The sequence below is a fragment of the Chiloscyllium plagiosum genome, unplaced genomic scaffold (assembly GCF_037043375.1).
Source record: "Chiloscyllium plagiosum isolate Xiang-an unplaced genomic scaffold, Cpla_swu_hap1 HiC_scaffold_45, whole genome shotgun sequence".
In the NCBI taxonomy this organism is placed as follows: Eukaryota; Metazoa; Chordata; class Chondrichthyes; order Orectolobiformes; family Hemiscylliidae; genus Chiloscyllium; species Chiloscyllium plagiosum.
In genome coordinates, this window is record NW_028270183.1 from 18,088,382 (window position 1) to 18,108,385 (window position 20,004).

Below are 20,004 nucleotides of genomic sequence, written 5' to 3' on the forward strand. Positions count from 1 at the left end.
TCTGTACACAGCTCCCGTTAACATTGATTCCCCTTTGGTGTTCCGTAGTTCCACTGATACAGATTGCACATTGTCCAGGCTCACCTCCTTCCTGACCATTGCATTAATCTCCCTTTCCTTTCTGTCTATCTATCCTGAAAATTGAATGGCCTGGATATTTAGTTCCCATCCTCTTGGTCACCATGGAGCCAGGTTTCTGTGATCCCCAATTACAACATCCCCATTAACAACCATTTGCGCAGTTAGTTGATCCATCTCATTACAAATACTCCTCACAAGGAGACATACAGCCTTCAGGCTCAGTCTTTTTTGTCAATTATTTAGAATTAAATGCCCTTTTAGAATTAGAATAAATATAGATCATAGATCACGATATCACAGTACAGGCCCTCGATGTTGTGCCGACCTGTGGAACCAATCTGAACTCCATCTATCCTGCGCTATTCCATTTTCATCCATATGTCTTTTCAATGACCATTTAAATGCCCTCAAAGCTGGTGAGTCGACTATTGTTGCAGGCAGTGCAAACAATGCCTCCACTATTTGAGGAAAAAGGCTCTCATTTCCACCATATCTAACCCTCTGATTATCTAACCCTCTGATTATCAATTAAGTCACTTTTCTATCTTCTTCTCTCTAATGAAAACAGCCTCAAATCCTTCAGCCTTTCCTCATCAGACCTTCCCTCCATACCAGGCAGCTAGTAAATCTCCTCTGAATCCTTTCCAAAACTTCCACATCCTTCCAATAGTGTGGTAACCAGAACTTTACACAATACTCCATGTGCAACCACACCAGAGTTTTGTACAGTTGCAGCATGACCTCGTGGCTGCGAAATTCAATCCCTCTACCAATAAAAACTAACACACCGTATGCCTTCTGAACAACACTATCAACCTGGATGCAACTTTCAGGGATCTTTGTACATGTTCACGGAGATCTCTCTGCTCATCTGCTCTACCAAGAATCTTGCCATTATAGGTCAATACTCTTTGTTCCTGTTGCTCCTTCCAAAGTGAATCACCTCACACTTTTCCACATTAAACTTCATTTGGCATCTCTTAGCCCAGCTCTGCAGCTTATCTATGTCCCTCTGTAACCTGCAACATCCTTCAGCATTATCCACAACTTCACCAACCTTAGTGTCATCCACAAATTTACTAACCCATCCTTCTAGGCCCTCATCCAGATCATTTATAAAAATGACAAACAGCAGTGGCCCCAAAATAGAGCCTTGTGGTACACCACTGGTAACTGAACTCCAGGATGGACATTTCCAATCAACCACTCTGTCGTCTTTCAGCTAGCCAATTTCTGGTCCAAACAGTGAAATCACCCTCAATCCATTGCCTTCGTATTGTGTGCAATAAATAGCCTACAGCGGGGAAGCCTTTCAAATGCCTTCCTGAAATCCATATACACTACATCGACCGCTTTCCCCTCATCCATCTGTTTGGTCACCTTCGCAATGAGGTTTGTGAGGCACGACCTACCCTTGACAAAACTATGTTGACTGTCCCGAAGCAACTTATTCTTTGCTCAATCCAGCTAATTCACAGTGCATCTACACAAGAAGTTGCTAGACTATTCCCTAATACCAGCTGAGACGTGGTTACTTTTAGATTTACCAGATCAACCCCAACTGGAGTCTCAGTACTCTTTGTATGTCTTAATGTGGACAGGTACAGGCATGTGGGCCAGTGTAACCAGCATCAACGGTGAAATCCAAATCCACAGGCTGAGGGATTCTGAACCTTATCCAACTAGTGATGAACTGATGACATATCCCTTGTAGTTGTGGGATTGGGCAACACCATAAACGGAATCTTCAAACTTGAACATATCTCCACATCCTTGGTATACAGGCCTTAATCAGTTATGTGACGCTGATAATTAGCCTTGTAGTCACTATGATAGCTACTCAATGGAAGACTGAATGTTGGCTGAGCTCTGGTTTGGTGCATTCAAGTGTTTTGGTTTGGGAGATCAGTTATTGGATCAGTAATCCCACAGCCAATCATCCGAGTCCCTGGAGGTGCTCAGGATAGCAGCGATGCCCATTTTCTGCTGCTTCATCAATAACGTTCCCTTTGTTGTAGAGTAGATATTTTCGAATCCATCTATTCAGAGAGATTCCTACATAGCTTTGGAGTTGAAGGGACTTGAACACAGGCCTTCTGGCTTAGAGGTAGGGACATTACCACTGTGTCACAAGAACATCAGTGTCCTGCATCTAGTATTTTTAGGCACTTTCCCATCCAAGTACTGCAAGTACTGGCCAGGCTTGAGTCTGCTTAGCTTTTGAGATCAATGGGATTGGGCATTTTCACACTAACGTGTAATGACCCATCTCTGGAGCAGGTTCGATTTGAACCCAGGTCTTCTGGCTCAGACCTGGGAGACACTACCACTGCACCACAAGAACCCGAGTCTGTTGTGGAATATCTAAAACACCCTGTGTCAGTCAGCCGTGAAGTGAGTCAGGTGAAACTTTACAACCGTGAAGTGAGGAATGTCCTGATAATCAAGACCCACTATTCCATCAGTCATATCATTTGTATAAATGTGTTGCTGCAATCACCTATTTGGCCAATTGATTCCCTTGGAGTCAACTAGTTAGAGTAGAAGGCACCTTCACCACCCTTCCTGAATGAACTTAAAAATAATCCATGTATTACAAACAAAATTTAATACTAAAGCATTGTAAAACTTGTTAACCACAACATTATAAAGTGTAATTAAAACTATATCTGATTAATCTCCAACAAACAAATTCACATGATTCAAAGCGACTACAAACTCTGCAGTAATAGTATTAACAAAGAAGCAAAAAGGGAAAGAGCAGTCTTGCTGATCCATGGTCACTGATACAAAGGATAAAGTTTGATGAAACAATGATTCTTTTGAATGGAACAAAATCTGTGATCGCAGCAAATCGATGGCAAATTCTTGGTACCAGGCTTTGATTTGGATGGAAATCCACTTAGAAATAGGGCTCTGAATAAAGGTTCCATTTTATTCCTTTTATTAGGATTGGCAAAAATAGCTCAAATATTGAATTATGAAACTGTATAAAAATTATTCCTAAATTTATGCAGGACAGAAGGAGTGAGGGAGTTTTTTGATTTGCATGCGGCTGCTGTTCCTTTTCCAAGTGCCCGCTGTGTTGTTAGTCTCTCTCTGCCCTTCCCCTGGTGTTCAACACAGAAACCCAATGCAGCAAGGTTTGCTGGGTAATAACCAACTGCCAGAGTCTCCTCTCAGTAGTGCTGCACCTCCTGGTGTTTTCCACATAGTCCACAATAAAAATATGTATTCCCATCAATACAGGTATGTCATTGAGGGAGAAACTCTCAAATCACTCTGAGAAGAAGCATCCAACCAATCAAAGAATCTTGACTATATTTTTACAATTTCTTGTGACATTGCTTGTAAGATTACTTCATAGACTCCAGTTATATCATGAGTCACATGCTTATGTTTATAGTTTGTGTTTCTTTCACTGCCTGCGTAAAAATAAGTTACTGTGTTGCTCACCATTCTGACTTGGGACAATATTGTCATTCATTCACTGTTGCTAGGTAAGAATTCCAAAATTTACCCAATTCACAGACTGCAGCAATTCACAAAGGTACTTCAGCCCAACCTTCTCCAGGGCAGTTAGAAATGGACAACAAATACTAGTCTAGCCGGTGATGCCCACATCCCATGAATGAATAATAATGAAATACGGGATCATTGTCCTGTCATCTCTAACAGGTATATGTGCTTTGATCCCCTCAGCCTCCTGTTTCTTTTCTTTGGTCTTTTTTCCCTGTCACAAAACAGCGATTTCATGTTATGAATGTCACTAAAATATTATAGTTTTATGATTGTGAAACTATCCTGCCTTTGAATGTTAGAATGGGCACAATTGGCTAAATGGCCTCCTCCAGTTCCTGCATTCATGTGATAGAAATGTTTAAAATTATGAAAGTGTGACAACAGATCAGACATCATGGTATGGTTTTTTAGCAGAGGCTTTTCTTTCCTTTATTATCTCATGGGATGTCAGCTCCTACATTGTCACCTGTCCCTAATTACCCTTGAACTGAATGGCTCTCTCAGCCACTTCTGAGGGCTGTTAAACATTGACCACATTGCTATGTGTCTGGAGTCACGTGGAGGCCACATTGGGTAAGGACAGTCGTAAATCAGATGGATATTCACAATTATATTTGAGCGTTTAACTCCAGATTTATGAGTTGAATTTAAATTCCACCAGGTTTCATGGTATTTGAACCTGTGTCCCCAGAACATCAGCCTGGGCCTCTGGATTATTTGGTGAGTACAGCATCACCATCCTTTCATATTTAAGTCAGCGTGCAGGAAAGCCCCCTTCAGTTTGTGTGACTGGGATTCACTAACAAGATGTGTACTTGAGGTGGACACTGCAACAGTATTCAAGATTCAGTTCGATAAGTGGCTGAAGGGAATGGGGTTGAAAAGAAATCAGTAAAAAATGGATAAATGTGATTAGAACAATTTAGGCTCACAGATGGTAAACACCAACACAGACTTGTTTGACTGAATGTCTTGTTTCCTTAACAGCTGCTAAGTATTTCAGTGTTTGATGGTTCCATGATCACTGTGGCAGAGACAATGATGGCCTTCATGTCTTCATCTGTCACACAGCCAGTGAGGGAAAAGAGGTTTCCTCAGTCCTTTGAGACCTGCAAAATAAGATTGTTCGGTTATTAACCAGAAAACTAATTGTTAAAAATCTGATTCTACTATTATAAGTATATAGTCGGATGAATATCTAATTATTATATCTAAAAATACATAACTAACTGTATTAAGAAATTGCCTTATTAGTGTAGAATATGTGGAACAAGCAAGGCAAAACTCATGAAATTGGATGGAAACTAATGAACAACTATTTCAAAGCTATGTTTTGTGTTGATGCCCAAGATTTATATATAAAAAACATACTCATCCATTTTCTCTGTTAACACAAAGACAAAGGCTTGTTAACTCCCCAAAAACAATTTGAAAAATGTCAGTGTCTTAGTGTTCTTGGATTGTTTACCTTTCTGCTGATTATGAAATGTTTGTTCAACCCGAAAGGAAAGCTGATATTATCTTTCATAATAAAGATCCTCGAAGGCACCTGTCACATTCACGGGGAATACAGGAAATTTCAACAGATAGGCATTGTCAGGGGAGGCTATGAGATCGTAATTTAAATGAAGAATTATATATCTCTTTGAACAATTGTAACTTAAGGTGAATTTTCATCTTGTTAATGAAACATCTGGCCAATTTATAAAGAAAACTATACAAGTTGTTGCTGAAAGTAGTTTGATGTTTAAGTCAGGTAACTTGGGAAACTAATGAAGGACTATCAGCAGCAGATTGAAAGTTTACTTGGTGACTGTAGGTACAATTTTGTGCAACATATTTGTGAACGATGGGTATCTTGTTAATGAGTATATTGTAATTTTCAAACCTGGGAAAGGCAATGATGCTTAATTTGCGTAGGTATCTAAAAGAGATATGGGATTCAAAGTGTTAACTTCGTTTCTGTCTCCAGTGATGTGACCAGACCTGTTGAGCTTCTCCAGCACTTTGTTATCATTTCAGATCTCCTGCATCTGCAATATTTTGATATTATCTGACTGCCTCATTTGAGCTTTGACTGTTGTGTCAATGAACTGAACTTTATGCTCTCCCACCAGCATGCTTATACCCGGGTGTGAAAATGCCATGGCTGGCTATGCCCCACTCTCTCTTCCACCCTGACCTGTCTGCAGTTTTACAGTGGGTTGGGTGAGACCGAGGCCAGACTGCCCTTTGGCCAGTTGAGATCCGAATGTGGGCAATTAATTACTTCTCACATGCTGTTTCCCCCCTTGTCTCAATGTTCAGTCTGGTTGGAGGAGATCAGGACCTTCCTCTTGTGCTTAGTAATCATCCCCTCCACTATAGGGTTTGCCTCCCGTGGACAGGTCTACTCCCTCCTTCCCCATTTCTTCTTTGAGATTCCCTGTCCCCACCTCCAAACCCCCTCCCCCTCCCCAGCCTCACTTTCCTTCATTTGCATTACACCACCTATATTTACCTGGCCCTTGACTCTGGGACTTAGAATCCAGGGGCTTCTTGTCGTTCCAATCCTATCCACTGCTCTACTACATTGCTGGGGCAACTGAGCTGCCAGCCAATCAGATTCAAAGGTCAATGGCGACATTTCACATGCTGATTGATACCAGTCAAGGCCTACTTACCGACAAGACTGTCATTGTGTTGGCTTTGTCCTCCTCTGAGGGCTTTGTGTCTTTTGCCTTACACTTGCTGGTGAAGTAGTTAGAATATGCTGTCCTTACCTGAAAACAGAATGTAGCAGGCAGTCAGTGATCAGATGGTATTGAACTAAATGGAATCAATTTGAATTTCACTGAATCTCTGACCTTGACAGACTAATAATACACATCAGAATTTCGACTGCCTTAAAAGTATCAAGAAGCCCCATCCATCTTGAGGTACCCTCCCTGTCTGTCTCTTTCCTGTATTGGCAGACTGCAGCTATCTGTGTTGGGAGGCTTTCCATTGGCCTTGCAGCATTAGGAAATGGCTGACTGTCCTCAATTGATAAAGTCATAGTATCATCGAACCCCTACAATGGAGAAGGAGGCTATTCGGCCAATGAAGCCTGCACGAACCCTCCAAAGAGTATCACACCCAGACTGAATCCCATCCCACACCCACACCCACGTAATTGCTGTAACCCCAAACTTTTAAATTTAACATCGCTAATCAAACTGCTTAGATGGTGGATCCAACAAATTAGAAAATGAGCAAACCTTTGGGGGTAATTAATCGGCTAATCTTACAAAAGTTGTGTTAGGTGTCTACTTCTGACAGGGCATGCATTCAAGTCACTGAGTCAGAGAGTTATACAGCACGGACACAGACCCTTCACTCCAATTCATCCATGTCATCAGGATATCAGAAAGAAATCTTGTCTCATTTGCCATCATATGGCCCCCAATCTCCCCAACCCTATCCTGATGCTTTTTAAATGTTGTAATTGCACCAGCATCCACCACTTCCTTTGGCAGCTCTTTCCATACAGGCACCACCCTCTGCGTGAAAACGTTGCCCCTTAGTTCCCTATTAAATCATTCCCCTCTCACCTTAAACCTTTGCCCTCTAGTTTCAGACACCCCAACCCAGTGAAAAGACCTTGTCTATTTACCCTATCCATGCCTCTCATGATTTATAAAACGATGTCATCCCTCAGGCTCCGATGCTCCAGGGAAATTTGTTCTAGCCGATTCAGCCTCTCCCTATAGCTCAAACCCTTCATCCTGGAAATATCCTTGGAAATATTTTCTGAACCTTTTCAAGTTTCACAACATCCTTCGGAAAGCAAGGAGACCAGAATTCAATGCAGTCTTCCACAAATGGCCGAACCCATGTCCTATGTGGCCACAACCTGACCTCCAACTCCTATAGCCAATGCAGTGACCAATAATGGCAAGCATAATAAAAGCCTTCTTCACAATTATATCTACGTATGACTTCTCTTTCAAGGAACTATGAATCTGCATTCTTTGTTCAGCAACACTCCCTAGGACCTTACCATTGACTGTATAAGTCCTGCCCTAATGGGCCTCTCCAAAATGCAGCACCCGACATTTATCTAAACTAAACTTGATTTGACACACCTCAACACATTGGCCCATCTGATTGTCCCGCTGATGAAACCTTCTTTGCTGTCCACTATACCTCCAATTTTAGTGCCATCTGCAAACTTACTAACCATACCATCTATGTTCACATCCAAACCATTTATATGAATGACAAAAAACAGTGGACCCAGCACTAATCCTTGTGGCACACCACTGCTCACAGGCCTCTAATCTAAAATGCAACCCTCCACCACCACCCTTTGTCTTCCACCTTCAAGCCAGTTTCTTATCTAAATAGCTAGCTCTTCCTTAAGCCAACCAGCACCTCCTCCTCGGTAATATGGACATTTTTCAAGATGTCGCTATTTATTTCACCTTTTTTTTATTTTCTGTGTGCTTCCCCACAGTAAACATTGATGCAAAATACTCATTTAGTAGCTCCCCCATCATCACTCTGTAACCACACTACTGCTTACCTTGGGGTTTAACATGCAGAGGAGAATGAAGATGAAAGTGCCTTGGAAACTGTTGATGATGGTGAATAAATAGGTCATTACACCGGGCTGTTCCTGAAACTGAAACAAACCAAAAATCCAAGTGCAGCCCAGGATAAACACCTGAGCAATGGCTTTGAATGTCAACATCCTGCAACAGAGACAGAAGGAGATCAGTGAGAATACAAGGAGCCCGGAAACAAGGAGGGCACCAATAGATCAGATCAAAGCTCTGCAGCTCTGTAACATGCTGTTCTGAATGCTTGTGGATGTGGCAGCAAATAATGGGAGAAGGAAGCTCCATGAGCATCCCTTCTCCATTGCCTGTTGGTTCGGCAATAATCGGCAGTGTTTTAGTGACAGAAATTACTTAATGAGATATTGTATGTTGTGATAATGTGATTTAACTGTAAAGTCACATGAAAAAATGTGAAACAAAGTAAAAAGTGTCTTTTAATGTTCAATAATTGTTTTCATATTGTATGCATGCATTGTATCAGCAAATAAATCCTTGAAATAACGCTGACTTTTACGGATGCACCCACATAAACCTTTACAGGATCATATCACCCAGAAAGAGGCCATTGAAGTGTTTAAGCCCATGTTAGTTCTTTGAAATGCTAACCCACTTAGTCGCATATCTCCAATCTTTTCCTGTAACGCTGCACTACATCAGAGTGTGGTGGATGCTGGGACACTGAATCCATTCAAGAAGGAAATCGACAGCATTTTCAAAACTACCATATTAAAGGGGTATTGGGAGGGTGCAGGAAAGTGGACTTGAGGAGGTTTGAAGGACTGAATTGTCCTCTTTTGTTCCTGGTTTGAATTTTCTATGCAATTTACCCTTCTTTACATGTTCGTGTAAACTTCAACAATATTTCCTTCAAGTTCCAGACAATAGTATCTTACCTTGTATTCTGAAGTTTTGACACTTTAGTGTCCCGTTTAGAAACTTCTCTTTTCAATATCAAGAGTATTGTGAAATACAGAGCCGTGTTGATCTGTTGGAAGATTTCAAAATATGTTGAATGACTGTCAAGAAAGTGTGGTTGGAGCAAATGTGAAAGTAGGTTGATTTAATTCTTAATTTTTTTTGCAATTTGCCAAGTGATGTTTGCACCCAGAAATGGTGAAATTTCAGCCTGTCCTCCCTGTCACCATAATGTTTTTCATATTTTCCCTGCCTGCTCTGAAGGTCCTCACTTTCTCCTGTTTTTGTGGAAGACAGATAATGGAGAGAAGAAGGAAAGGTTTTGGGAGAGATGGCTATGGATGGCATGGTAATGGGGTGAAGAAGTTTTGGCAGTCAATGTATGCAGAAGAGAGGATATTGAGAATTGAGGACATGGAAGAGATGCTGTGCAAATGAGTCTGGTAGAGGGTGCTGTATACTGAAAATGTCATTGTGCATTTGGCCACCTGAGACTACCATGTAGCAGGGGAAAGTGAGGACTGCAGATGCTGGAGATCAGAGCTGAAAATGTGTTGCTGAAAAAGTGCAGCAGGTCAGGCAGCATCCAAGGAGTAGGAGAATCGACATTTCGGGCATGAGCCCGAAGAAGGGCTCCTTCCTGAATGATTCCTGAAGAAGGGGTCATGCCCGAAACATCGATTCTCCTGCTCCTTGAATGCTGCCTGACTTGCTGTGCTTTTCCAGCAACACATTTTCAACTACCATGTAGCAGCAAAATAAGTCTCTGAGGAAGAGGTAGGACAGGATCCATCTTTTAACCCAAATGTCTTTTGCTGGATGTGGAATTGTTATGTCCCAGAAACATTATGGGGGAGGGGGGAAGTGTAGTGAATGGAAGGATGTCAGCCAGGTGGATCTCATAGAATATGAGTTCCCTGATTGGGGCTGTTAACCTGGTCCAATCAGGGAGTCCTGGCTGACAGATATAAACAGGAGAGTCGAGGTTTCTGCTCAGTCCAGGAGCCTGTTCTGTGCTAGCTGGGTCAGTGTAATGTGCTATATACATGTAAATAAAGGGTGATTTGGTGATGGGATGCCAACCTTCATGAAGTCATCTCAGGGATAGAGAGAGTATTAGAGAGAGATAATGTGCAAAAAGAGTATGTTATGGAAAGCAGTGGGATATAAATGAGCCGCAAATTGATAATACCTGCTAGTGACAGTTTGATTAGATTTGATTGATTATTGTCACATACCAAGATACAGGGTAAATTATTGATTTGCATGCTGTCCAGAAAAATCACACCCTACATAAATACGTCAGGGTAATATTACAGAATGCAGAATGGACTATTACAGCTACAGAGAAGGTGCAGAGAAAGATTAAGTGTAACATACAATTTCATAGAATTGCTTCAGTGTGGAAACAGGCCATTTGGCCCAACAAGTCCACACCAACCCTGCGAAGGGTAACATATTAGTCTCCATTTACGCCTGACTAATGCATCTAACCTACACATCCTATGGGCAATTTAGCATGCCCAAATCACCCTAACCTGCACATCATTGGATAGTGGGAGGAAAGCAGATCAGCTGAAGAAAACCCACGCAGACATGGGGAGAATGTGCAGACTCCACACAGACAGTCACTCAAGGCTGGAATTGAACCCAGGTCCCTGGCGCTGTGAGGCTGCAGTGCTAACCACTGAGCCACTGTGATATATGAGAGGTCTGTTCATCAGTCTGATCACAGCAGGGATGAAGCTGTTCTTGAATCTGTTACTAAGGTTAGGTAAATAAAAAAGGGGTTTACTGTACATTTTAAACACAAACATTTCATGCAATCAGATAGAAATAAAACACAATAGACTTGATATGAGTAGTTAGAAAATTACCCCAATGATCAGACACACAGGTCCCAGGAAACTCCAGATGAATCCTCTGTTTGTGGAGACCCAGCAGCTGGAAGTTGAGAGAAGAAAGTAAATCATTCGGAACAATGAGTATCAGCAAGAGAATAAGACCCAGGAAGTGTGAGCTATTTATGATGCAAAAATAGTTTCACAACCTGTGCACTGATTGGATGATGATATTCCTGGTGGTTGTAGGTAAAACTAATTCGGAAGGTACTCATTGCAAAGTGAAATATCTTTGTAATATGAATCATGAATGAAATAAGAGCACAAGTCGACCATTTATCACATTGAAGCTGCTCCACCATTCAACAAGATCATGGTTAATCTGATTGTGGCCTCAATTCCACATTCTCACCTGATGCAACCCCATCCCCCTTCCCCCCCCCCAGCAGTAATCTTTGACTCCCTTGTTAGTCAAGAATCTGTCCCCCTTTGTGTTATAAATATTCAATGACCCTGCCTCCACCACTGTCTGGAGAAGAGAGATCCAAAGACTCACAATTCTCTGAGAGAAAATGTTTCTCCACATTGCTGTATTCAAGTGGTGACCCCTTTATTTTCAAACTGCTCCCCCCCACCCCACCCCACCCTCTAGTTTTGGTCTCCCACAAGGGAAAACATCTTGTCGGAATGGATCCATTCTGTCAAGTCTCCTCAGGATCTAATATGGCACATTTTGATCACCTCTCATCCTTTTAAACCCCAAAGGGTACAGTCTCAGCCTTTAGAACAGTTGATTATGAGATTAACACCCAATCGAGGTTTCCATGCCTTGATGTGACTGAACCAAAACTGTCCACAAACAGACTGTGGGCCACTAATGAGTTGTGATGCACGTTGGTTGCTGTTCTCTTCTCAGGTTTTTTTCAGAGTGCTGTCTGCTTTTTCATGGGTTTCCATTGCTTGGACCAGGTGTATGGTGCTGGTGTATAATGCTCTTGAGATGGCTTAATGCCGACTGGCCAGCCACCCTTTGGGGAGAGTCGCATTTTATATAAAACTGGGTACTTCTCTTCACATTATTGCACATCTGCCTGTTTGGCCTTTGCCCTGTCACAGGGGCATGCACTTCATCCCTTTTTCACTTGCCCCACATCTGCCTCCATCGCTCTTGATTTCCATTCCCTTTTTGTAGACCCAAGACCTTTCCATCCCTCAACTGTTACTGTGGTCAACAAGGATCATCAATCTTTTTGACAAAAATGAATTCTACAACTGCAAGTGTTGATGATTTGAAGTGTACTTTCTGAAAGGATTGCAGTTTCAAAAGGAAAACAATGATCGAAATTTTATAGTGTCTTGGCTCCAAGAGGGGGGACTAATTAAGCAGCCCTCTGAAAGATGGGGTGAATGACCCCCTTCATTACTCTACAATCCAGTGAAATGCATCCTTCCCTTCCTGTGCACAAAGGTGAAAGGTGACATTGGAAATTAGGATTTCTGCTGTGGACCACAGTTACAGAATCCACTGCTGGCAAGTGTTATTGTCAGAGGGACGAAGTGTAATTACTGGAGTGGGGTTGGGATACATGAGTCAGGAGCCTATTCCTGATCTTGCTGACAAGGAAACAGAGAGAGAGGGAAGGGAGGGAATGGGTAAAGAACAAAATGGATGAGAGGATAGAGAGAGAACATGAGTAAAAATGAGAGGAAGGGAGAGCCCAGCGGATGGGTCAAGGGAGGAAAGCTGAAAATGAGAGGGAAAACATAATGAGAGTGTCTTCTGGTTCCCATGCCATAGAAATAGTCACACTTTCAAATCAAAATGCTGGAGTTTCATTGAGTGTATTTCTCACAGATTTCCCTTTGGCTGGTGGACTGACAGATTGATCCTTGGTTACTCAGCACATGACCACAGTGCATCAGTGATACATATTCACATATTATTCAGTCACAAATCAGTCCCAAGCTCTTCAGGAATAATGTGAGAATTAAACAACATGTATGGCACATTTTATGTTTCAAAGCATGTAACAGTTAATGAAATACTTTTGATGTGTAGTCACTGTTGTAAATTAGGAAATGTGTCAGACAATTTGCAAACTGCCACGAACAACAATGTAGTAATGTTTGGGATAATCCGTTTTTGTGATGTTGATTGGGGGGTAAATACAAATACACTGCCGTTCTTTCCTATGGGAGCTTGTATATCGACCTGAGCAGGTAAATGGGTCTTTGGTTTAATGTCTCATCTGAAGAATGGCATCTTTGCAGAGCAGCGATCCCTCAGCGCTGTGTTGAAATGTTAGATTTTTGTGCTCAAAGCCTGGAGTGGGGCTTGAATGCTTGAAGTTAAAACTAATTTCATTGACAACAAGTGTGCAAGAAAGAGAAAGAAGTTTAAATTCTGAAGATGGCTTGAACTGGAAGGTAATAATTCTAGCTGTAAGATTTGAAGAAGAGGAGCCATTACTTACTGCCTGGGTGATCCATAGCCATCATGATACACTGCAGCGGAAATAACCACAATTGCTGCAGGAACCCCGTAGCCAAGAAGGTACATGGATTTCTCAACTTTTTCTGAATGAGGAACCCGCAAATTCCTGATATTTCTGACCATGAGAAAGAGCTGGACTCCCTCCAGGAACATCCAAACAAACGCAGCCAGGAACAGGTAGTGTAGAAATCCTGCTATAATCCCACACATCACCTGTAATAATGAGAAACAGCTTGAGAGCTTTTCTTGAAGCAGTGATCCCTCACAGTTCCACCTGACACACTCTTGGAGCTGACACCAAAACCGTGTCCCAGCTGATGGTTTATGCTCATCAGCAGAAGGGTGCCCCAGTTTAAATGAGCCAGTGGGCATCAGTACCATTACAGAAGCATCCTGACCTTCTATCTCTACAGAATGTATGAAAGAAGGATGGTGCAGAAGAAACCTGGTTCAGTGAAGGAATTCTAGATTTCTGGAACCATCGGGTCGAAAGGTAGCTGAAGGCACAGTCACTAACTGTGGGAGAAGGAACTGAAGGTTTCATAAAGGATAGAACTTGATGCACAAGGATCAAATATACAATCAAATGAACATCAAACATATTTATACACAAGTGTACAATCAAATCCATTCAGTTGCATTGGACAGATATTTACACAAGTACCCATCTGTATAGACTCACTCACACACTCGCACTCAAACCCACACATGCTCAGACACATTCTCTTTCTGTTACTTACTTACAGTGTGGAAACGGGCCCTTCGGCCCAACAAGTCCACACTGCCCCGCCGAAGCGCAACCCACCCATACCCCTACATTTACCCCTCACCTAAATACCATGGGCAATTTAGCATGGCCAATTCACCTGACCTGCACATCTTTGGACTGTGGGAGGAAACCAGAGCAGACACGGGGAGAACATGCAAACTCCACACAGTCAGTCACCTGAGGCGGGAATTGAACCCAGGTCTCTGGCGCTGTGAGGCAGCAGTGCTAACCACTGTGCCACCGTGCCGCCCACATTTACTCTGTCACACAGACCCTTTTCTCTCAAACATATACAGTTTCACACACACTCATAAACATAAATCTCTCTCTCTCACACACACACACACGCTCTCTCTGTGACACAGACACACACACACACACAGTTAGACCCTCTCACTCTCTCTCCCACACAACCTGTTGCATTGCTGGCTGTGGTGGATTCTCTTACCCGGTTTGTGGTTCTGTTGATCCCGAGAAGGAAAAGCAGCTCTGCCAGGAAGAGACTCACACACAGCTGCATGTGAGTGATGTGGAGAGCATTTCTTACATTGGTGCAGAAAGCAAAGGTCACAATGGTGATTCCCAGACACACCAGAGAAATTGGGATCCCAATCAATGTAATTGTCGTCAAAGCAAAGGGATAGTCCTTGGAAAGAAATATATTTGCATTAAGTTTTTGTCTTTCTGAACATGGTAAAATCCCCTCTGGTAATCTGACTGGGTGAAAGTATGGGGAGGGTGCTATACCCTTAAAGTGAGACCTAGACTAACAATGTGCTGTCAATACCGTATTGTTTGATTATTCTGTGTTTTTGATTGTGGATTGAAATGGGACATGGACTGTTATAAAAACCAAACATTGTGGAAGGGTTTGCTGCCCCTTTAAAAAGTCAGATTCCGGTAACTTTTTCTAAGGAGATGGTGAGGACTGCAGATGCTGGAGATCGAATCGAGAGTGTGGTACTAGAAAATCACAGCAGGTCAGGCACAGTCCGAGGAGCAGGAGAATCTACAGTTCAGACATAATCCCTTCGTCAGGACCACACTCTTGACACTCTTTGTAAATGCTGTTGACACAGCTGTTTTTTTTAGCAGTGGGAGCAGGTTACTACAAATGGGTTGGAGCCAAGGGGTGTATACAAAGGGAGATTTGGCCAGTTGATTGGGATATGATTGGTGACCAGTTGTCAATAACAAAGGCCTTCTGCCTATCATCATTTATGTGATTGACTCTCCAGTCGTTGAAAAGTTTGTGACCATGGCTGTTTGATTCGAAGCCAGCAGGCCTCAGGAAAGGAAGGTTCTATCTTTCTCTCTGCAGCAAAATAAATCTAAAGTCTAAGAAAGCCGATAGAAATCCCCTTATCAGTTCCTGTGAGCTGTGACTTTCAACCAATAAGGCACAGATGTTACAAATGTTTAAATGGAGGTTTGAGTTTTTACGAGTAGTTACATGTCAACGGCTCATAATGAATTACCTGAATGTTGATTTGATTCATTTGTAATAAATAGTCATTTTTGTTCAGTAAAGCCCCCTGCTGCATGCTTTGTGTGATCATGGATTGTAAGGGTGGGACAGCTGGGATAGTGTGCATATTTTTATAAAATCTTTAACTTTGTGACGAGTCCAGCAATAGCAGGGCTTGATTTCCTGTGATGTGTTCCAGTGAGGCTAACCAGAGTGATCAAATGGAGCATCTTTTCACAAAAGGGTGATTGGAAATCTGAAACTCGATCCCCACAAAGTTCTCAAGATTGGAAGTCCAATGACATTTTCAAAATTGAGTTTGATAGTTTTTTTGTCAGGGAAGGATATTATGGGTTATGGCATGGAGACAGATAATGGAGTATAGGTACAGACCACTGTCTTATTGAGTGGTGCAACAGGTCTGAAGGGAGCTGAATGTCCTCCTCCTATTCCCATGTAAGTTTTCACATTCCTGACTGAAGCCTTGTCGATGTGGTAAGTGTGGTCACTTCTTCTGTAACTTTACATCCACCGTTTTGATCCTTTGGGGAATGTTGGAGGAGAGATGGAAGGATTCACAATCTGATCAGCCTGTTGAACACTTAGGACTGCTCTTTCCATTGCTAACAAGACCGGGTGTTGACTTGATTTGATAGTGTCAAGCCCAGAGGTACTAACCCTGTATTAGGTTTCGGGTTATGGTTTGTGTGGTCATTGATAATGCTGTAGGATTGTAAAAAAAGCAGATTTTCCCACTATGCAATGCTTTTACATGAGATGGTTTCACCTTTAGTTCTGTATTGCCTTTAGATAATCTAGATTTGCCTGTGTTTCTAACCCTTAACTGCAAGGTGCACATAATGTCCAACATTTCTAAGAATCTTAATTATACTTTTCATGCTCAACATTTCCCCTTTAATTCACTGTCTGTCTCTCTCTCTCTGTATCATTGGCATCATCATTGTCCTGATATCACGATGGGGTGAAGTATGGAGTCTGCTCCCAAAACATCATCCAGTACCTTCTAATATTATTACCTTTTATTCTGCACCACATTCTAGCCACTGAAGCTAATCAGCTTCTTTTTAATTCACGACAAGTCCCAAACCCATTGAAACTTTGAATGCTGTTCCTGTTCCATTGTGTTAAATATACAATGCATAGCCAGGGCATTCAGCCCAACCTATCGCTTGCCAATGTTTATTCTCCACATGGGTCTCCACCCACTTATCTTCAACTACCCTTTTCAGTATAATCCTTGATTTCCTTCTCCCTCAAGTGTTGTTTTTAGTCCAGATTTCTCTTAAATGCATTTACTATGTGCACTTCAATTCCCTCACAAGTTCTACATTCCAACTACTTTTTGCATGAGCTATTTTTCAAACCTGTGTTCAATTTATCAGCGACTACAGGAACCTAGAAACTAACAGCAGGAGTAGGCCATTTGATCCTGCTCTGTCACTCAACAAGATCACAACTGGCCTGTTACCTCATCACCGTTTTCTGGCAGTATGTATTAGAATGAGAATTAGCTTTATTGTCACACGTACTCAAATGTGTACAGGGAAAATTGTGCCAATTGCCGCTTATGGCGCCATCTTAGGTACAAAAGTCCCCAGGTACAGCTTTTTCAGATGCAGCTTATGGAAAATAGAGAAGTAAAAAAATGTCCAGCATTGCAGATTTCGGAATAAATTATAACACGGTGAATACAAATACAGAGAAACCATCTTCTGAACCAGTCTATGTTGACACCTAGCCTCCCTGAGACTGGATGTCCACACCGAGACCATGCCAAGCTGAGAGACTGCCACCTACTGCCCAAAGACCACTACGCTAGGCTGCTGGGAGATCACACCAGGCCAAGAGACCTCCACCTACCACCAGAACACCATGTTGGGATGCTGGAAGATCGTCACGCTGGGCTGAGAGAATACCATGAACCATTGTAAGACCAGCACTCTGGGCCAAGAGGACACCATGTACCGCTCAAAGACCACCGTGCTGAGCCAAGAGGACACCATGTACCGCCCAAAGACCACCATGCTGGGCCAAGAGGACACCATGTATCACCTGGAGACCACCACACTGTGCCAAGAGGATACCATTTACCACCTGAAGACCATCGTGCTGGGCCAAGCGGACACTATATACTGACCAAAGACCACCATGCTGGGCCTAGAGGACACCATGTACCACCCAAAGACCACCACGCTGGGCCAAGAGGTCACCATGTACCACGCGAAGACCACCTTGCTGGGCCAAGAGGACACCACGTACCGTCCGAAGACCACCACGCTGGGCCTAGAGGACACCATGTACCACGCGAAGACCACCTTGCTGGGCCAAGAGGACACCACGTACCGTCCGAAGACCACCACGCTGGGCCTAGAGGACACCATTTACCACCCGAAGACCACCACGCTGGGCCAAGAGGACACCATGTACCGTCCGAAGACCACCACCCTGGGCCTAGAGGACACCATGTACCACCCGAAGACCACCACGCTGGGCCTAGAGGACACCATGTACCACCCAAAGACCACCATGCTGGGCCAAGAGGATACCATGTACCACCTGAAGACTACCGTGCTAGGTTAAGTAGACACCATGGACTGACCAAAGACCACTTTGCTGGGCCAGGAGGCCACCATGTACTGCCCAAAGATGACTGTGCTGGGCCACTTTGAGAATGCCATGCTGGGCCAAGAGGACACTATGTATAGCCTGAAGACCACTATGCTGGACTGCTGGGAAATCGCCATGCCATGCCGAAAAATTACCATGCTGGGCCAAAAGGACACCATGCTCAACTGAGAGGATGCTACTCTCAGCCACCAGGTGGCCACACTGGGCCAAGAGACCATCATCCTAAGAGGCAGCCTGGTCAGGTCTGCACTGAAGTCAGGAGTTCCAAGGCTGGGAATTCTGAGGCAGCCAAGTCAATGGCTGCGAGTTAGGAGGCTGGAGGTCCGAGGCTGGAGGTCCGAGGCTGGAGGTCCGAGGCTGGGGTTTCAGAGGCTGGGGTTTCAGAGGCTGGGGTTTCAGAGGCTGGGGTTTCAGAGGCTGGGGTTTCTGAGGCTGGGGTTTCTGAGGCTGGGGTTTCTGAGGCTGGGGTTTCTGAGGCTGGGGTTTCTGAGGCTGGGGTTTCTGAGGCTGGGGTTTCTGAGGCTGGGGTTTCTGAGGCTGGGGTTTCTGAGGCTGGGGTTTCTGAGGCTGGGGTTTCTGAGGCTGGGGTTTCTGAGGCTGGGGTTTCTGAGGCTGGGGTTTCTGAGGCCGGGATTTCTGAGACCCGGAGTTTTGAGGCCGGGATTTCTGATGCTGGGATTTCTGAGGCCGGGAGTTCTGAGGCCAGGAGTTCTGAGGCCGGGAGTTCTGAGGTCAGGAGGTTTGAACCTGGGAGGTTCAAGGGTGAGAAGAGAGAAGAGGAGGTTTAAAAAAAAGACAAAAGGAGAAAAAAAAAGAAAGGAAAATAATTCAAATGTACAAGCTCTTTGAGAAGCGTCCTACTCTGCTGCTGTCTTGCAGAAAGGACATACTCCTTGATAGTTTGAGATGTTATGTTTATTGTTTATTAAACATCTCCATTAGGTTCTTGCTCAGCTTCCCTTTCCTGGAATGAAGTCCATCTTTCCCTTTCAGATGTCCCCTCAGTTTGAATTAGACTTTTCCAACTCTCTCAGTCACGAACCGCCTACGGTAAGTCTTCTTTCCAACAACTACAGATTATGCAATTCACTACCTCCTACTGTCTTATGGGTTTTCAAATCCTGTCTTATTTTCTGTTCATCCATACGCCTTAATTGACTCCTTCATTTGATACTGTCCGACATGATGTACTTGGTCCCATCACCCAGATGAGACTGCATCCAAAAAATATTAACTGGTTCCTGAGGTGCCAAACGCCCAGATCCTAAGAAGCCAAATTTCCAATCCATTGAGTCCCTTCAACAATACTTCTTGATTGGCTCTGAAGTGTCACCATTATTTGAGACTGTCCTGCACAAGAGTGTTGGTCCACCCCCCAGATTTGCATTGTAACACAATCTCGTTCACAATCACTGCAACACTCAGGGCCTGTATCCAGTTCATGAATTCTGAACTAACTGTGGAGAACACAGATGGAGAAACAGTTTTACCTGCAATCCAACAGGAGACATCAGCAATGCCAGGGTGGAGAGATGGTTGCATTGACACTGGGTGTGTGTTTCACTGGAATCTCCCATATTGCATCCACGAGGAGACCAGTAGCTTTTCCCAGCTGCGTAATCCCAGTGGACACAGTGGGTTGTCCACTCACTGTTAGCTTGCTGTGGAGAGCAAAGTTTATA

General features: G+C 43.4%; 1 protein-coding gene across 1 annotated transcript in view; it reads right to left on the minus strand.

Annotated features, from left to right (window-relative positions):
- Positions 1-2,670: 2,670 nt before the first annotated feature.
- Positions 2,671-20,004, minus strand: part of LOC122552182 (adhesion G protein-coupled receptor E3-like) — an 83,822-nt gene continuing 66,488 nt past the window's right edge. The window contains exons 14-21 of the mRNA XM_087983180.1: positions 19,813-19,983; positions 14,654-14,851; positions 13,417-13,649; positions 10,979-11,045; positions 9,080-9,171; positions 8,150-8,318; positions 6,267-6,365; positions 2,671-4,712 (exon numbers count right to left, since the gene is read on the minus strand). Coding sequence (XP_087839306.1) covers positions 4,698-4,712; positions 6,267-6,365; positions 8,150-8,318; positions 9,080-9,171; positions 10,979-11,045; positions 13,417-13,649; positions 14,654-14,851; positions 19,813-19,983 — 1,044 coding nt within the window. The 3' untranslated portion in view covers positions 2,671-4,697. The remainder of the gene's footprint in view (positions 4,713-6,266; positions 6,366-8,149; positions 8,319-9,079; positions 9,172-10,978; positions 11,046-13,416; positions 13,650-14,653; positions 14,852-19,812; positions 19,984-20,004) is intronic.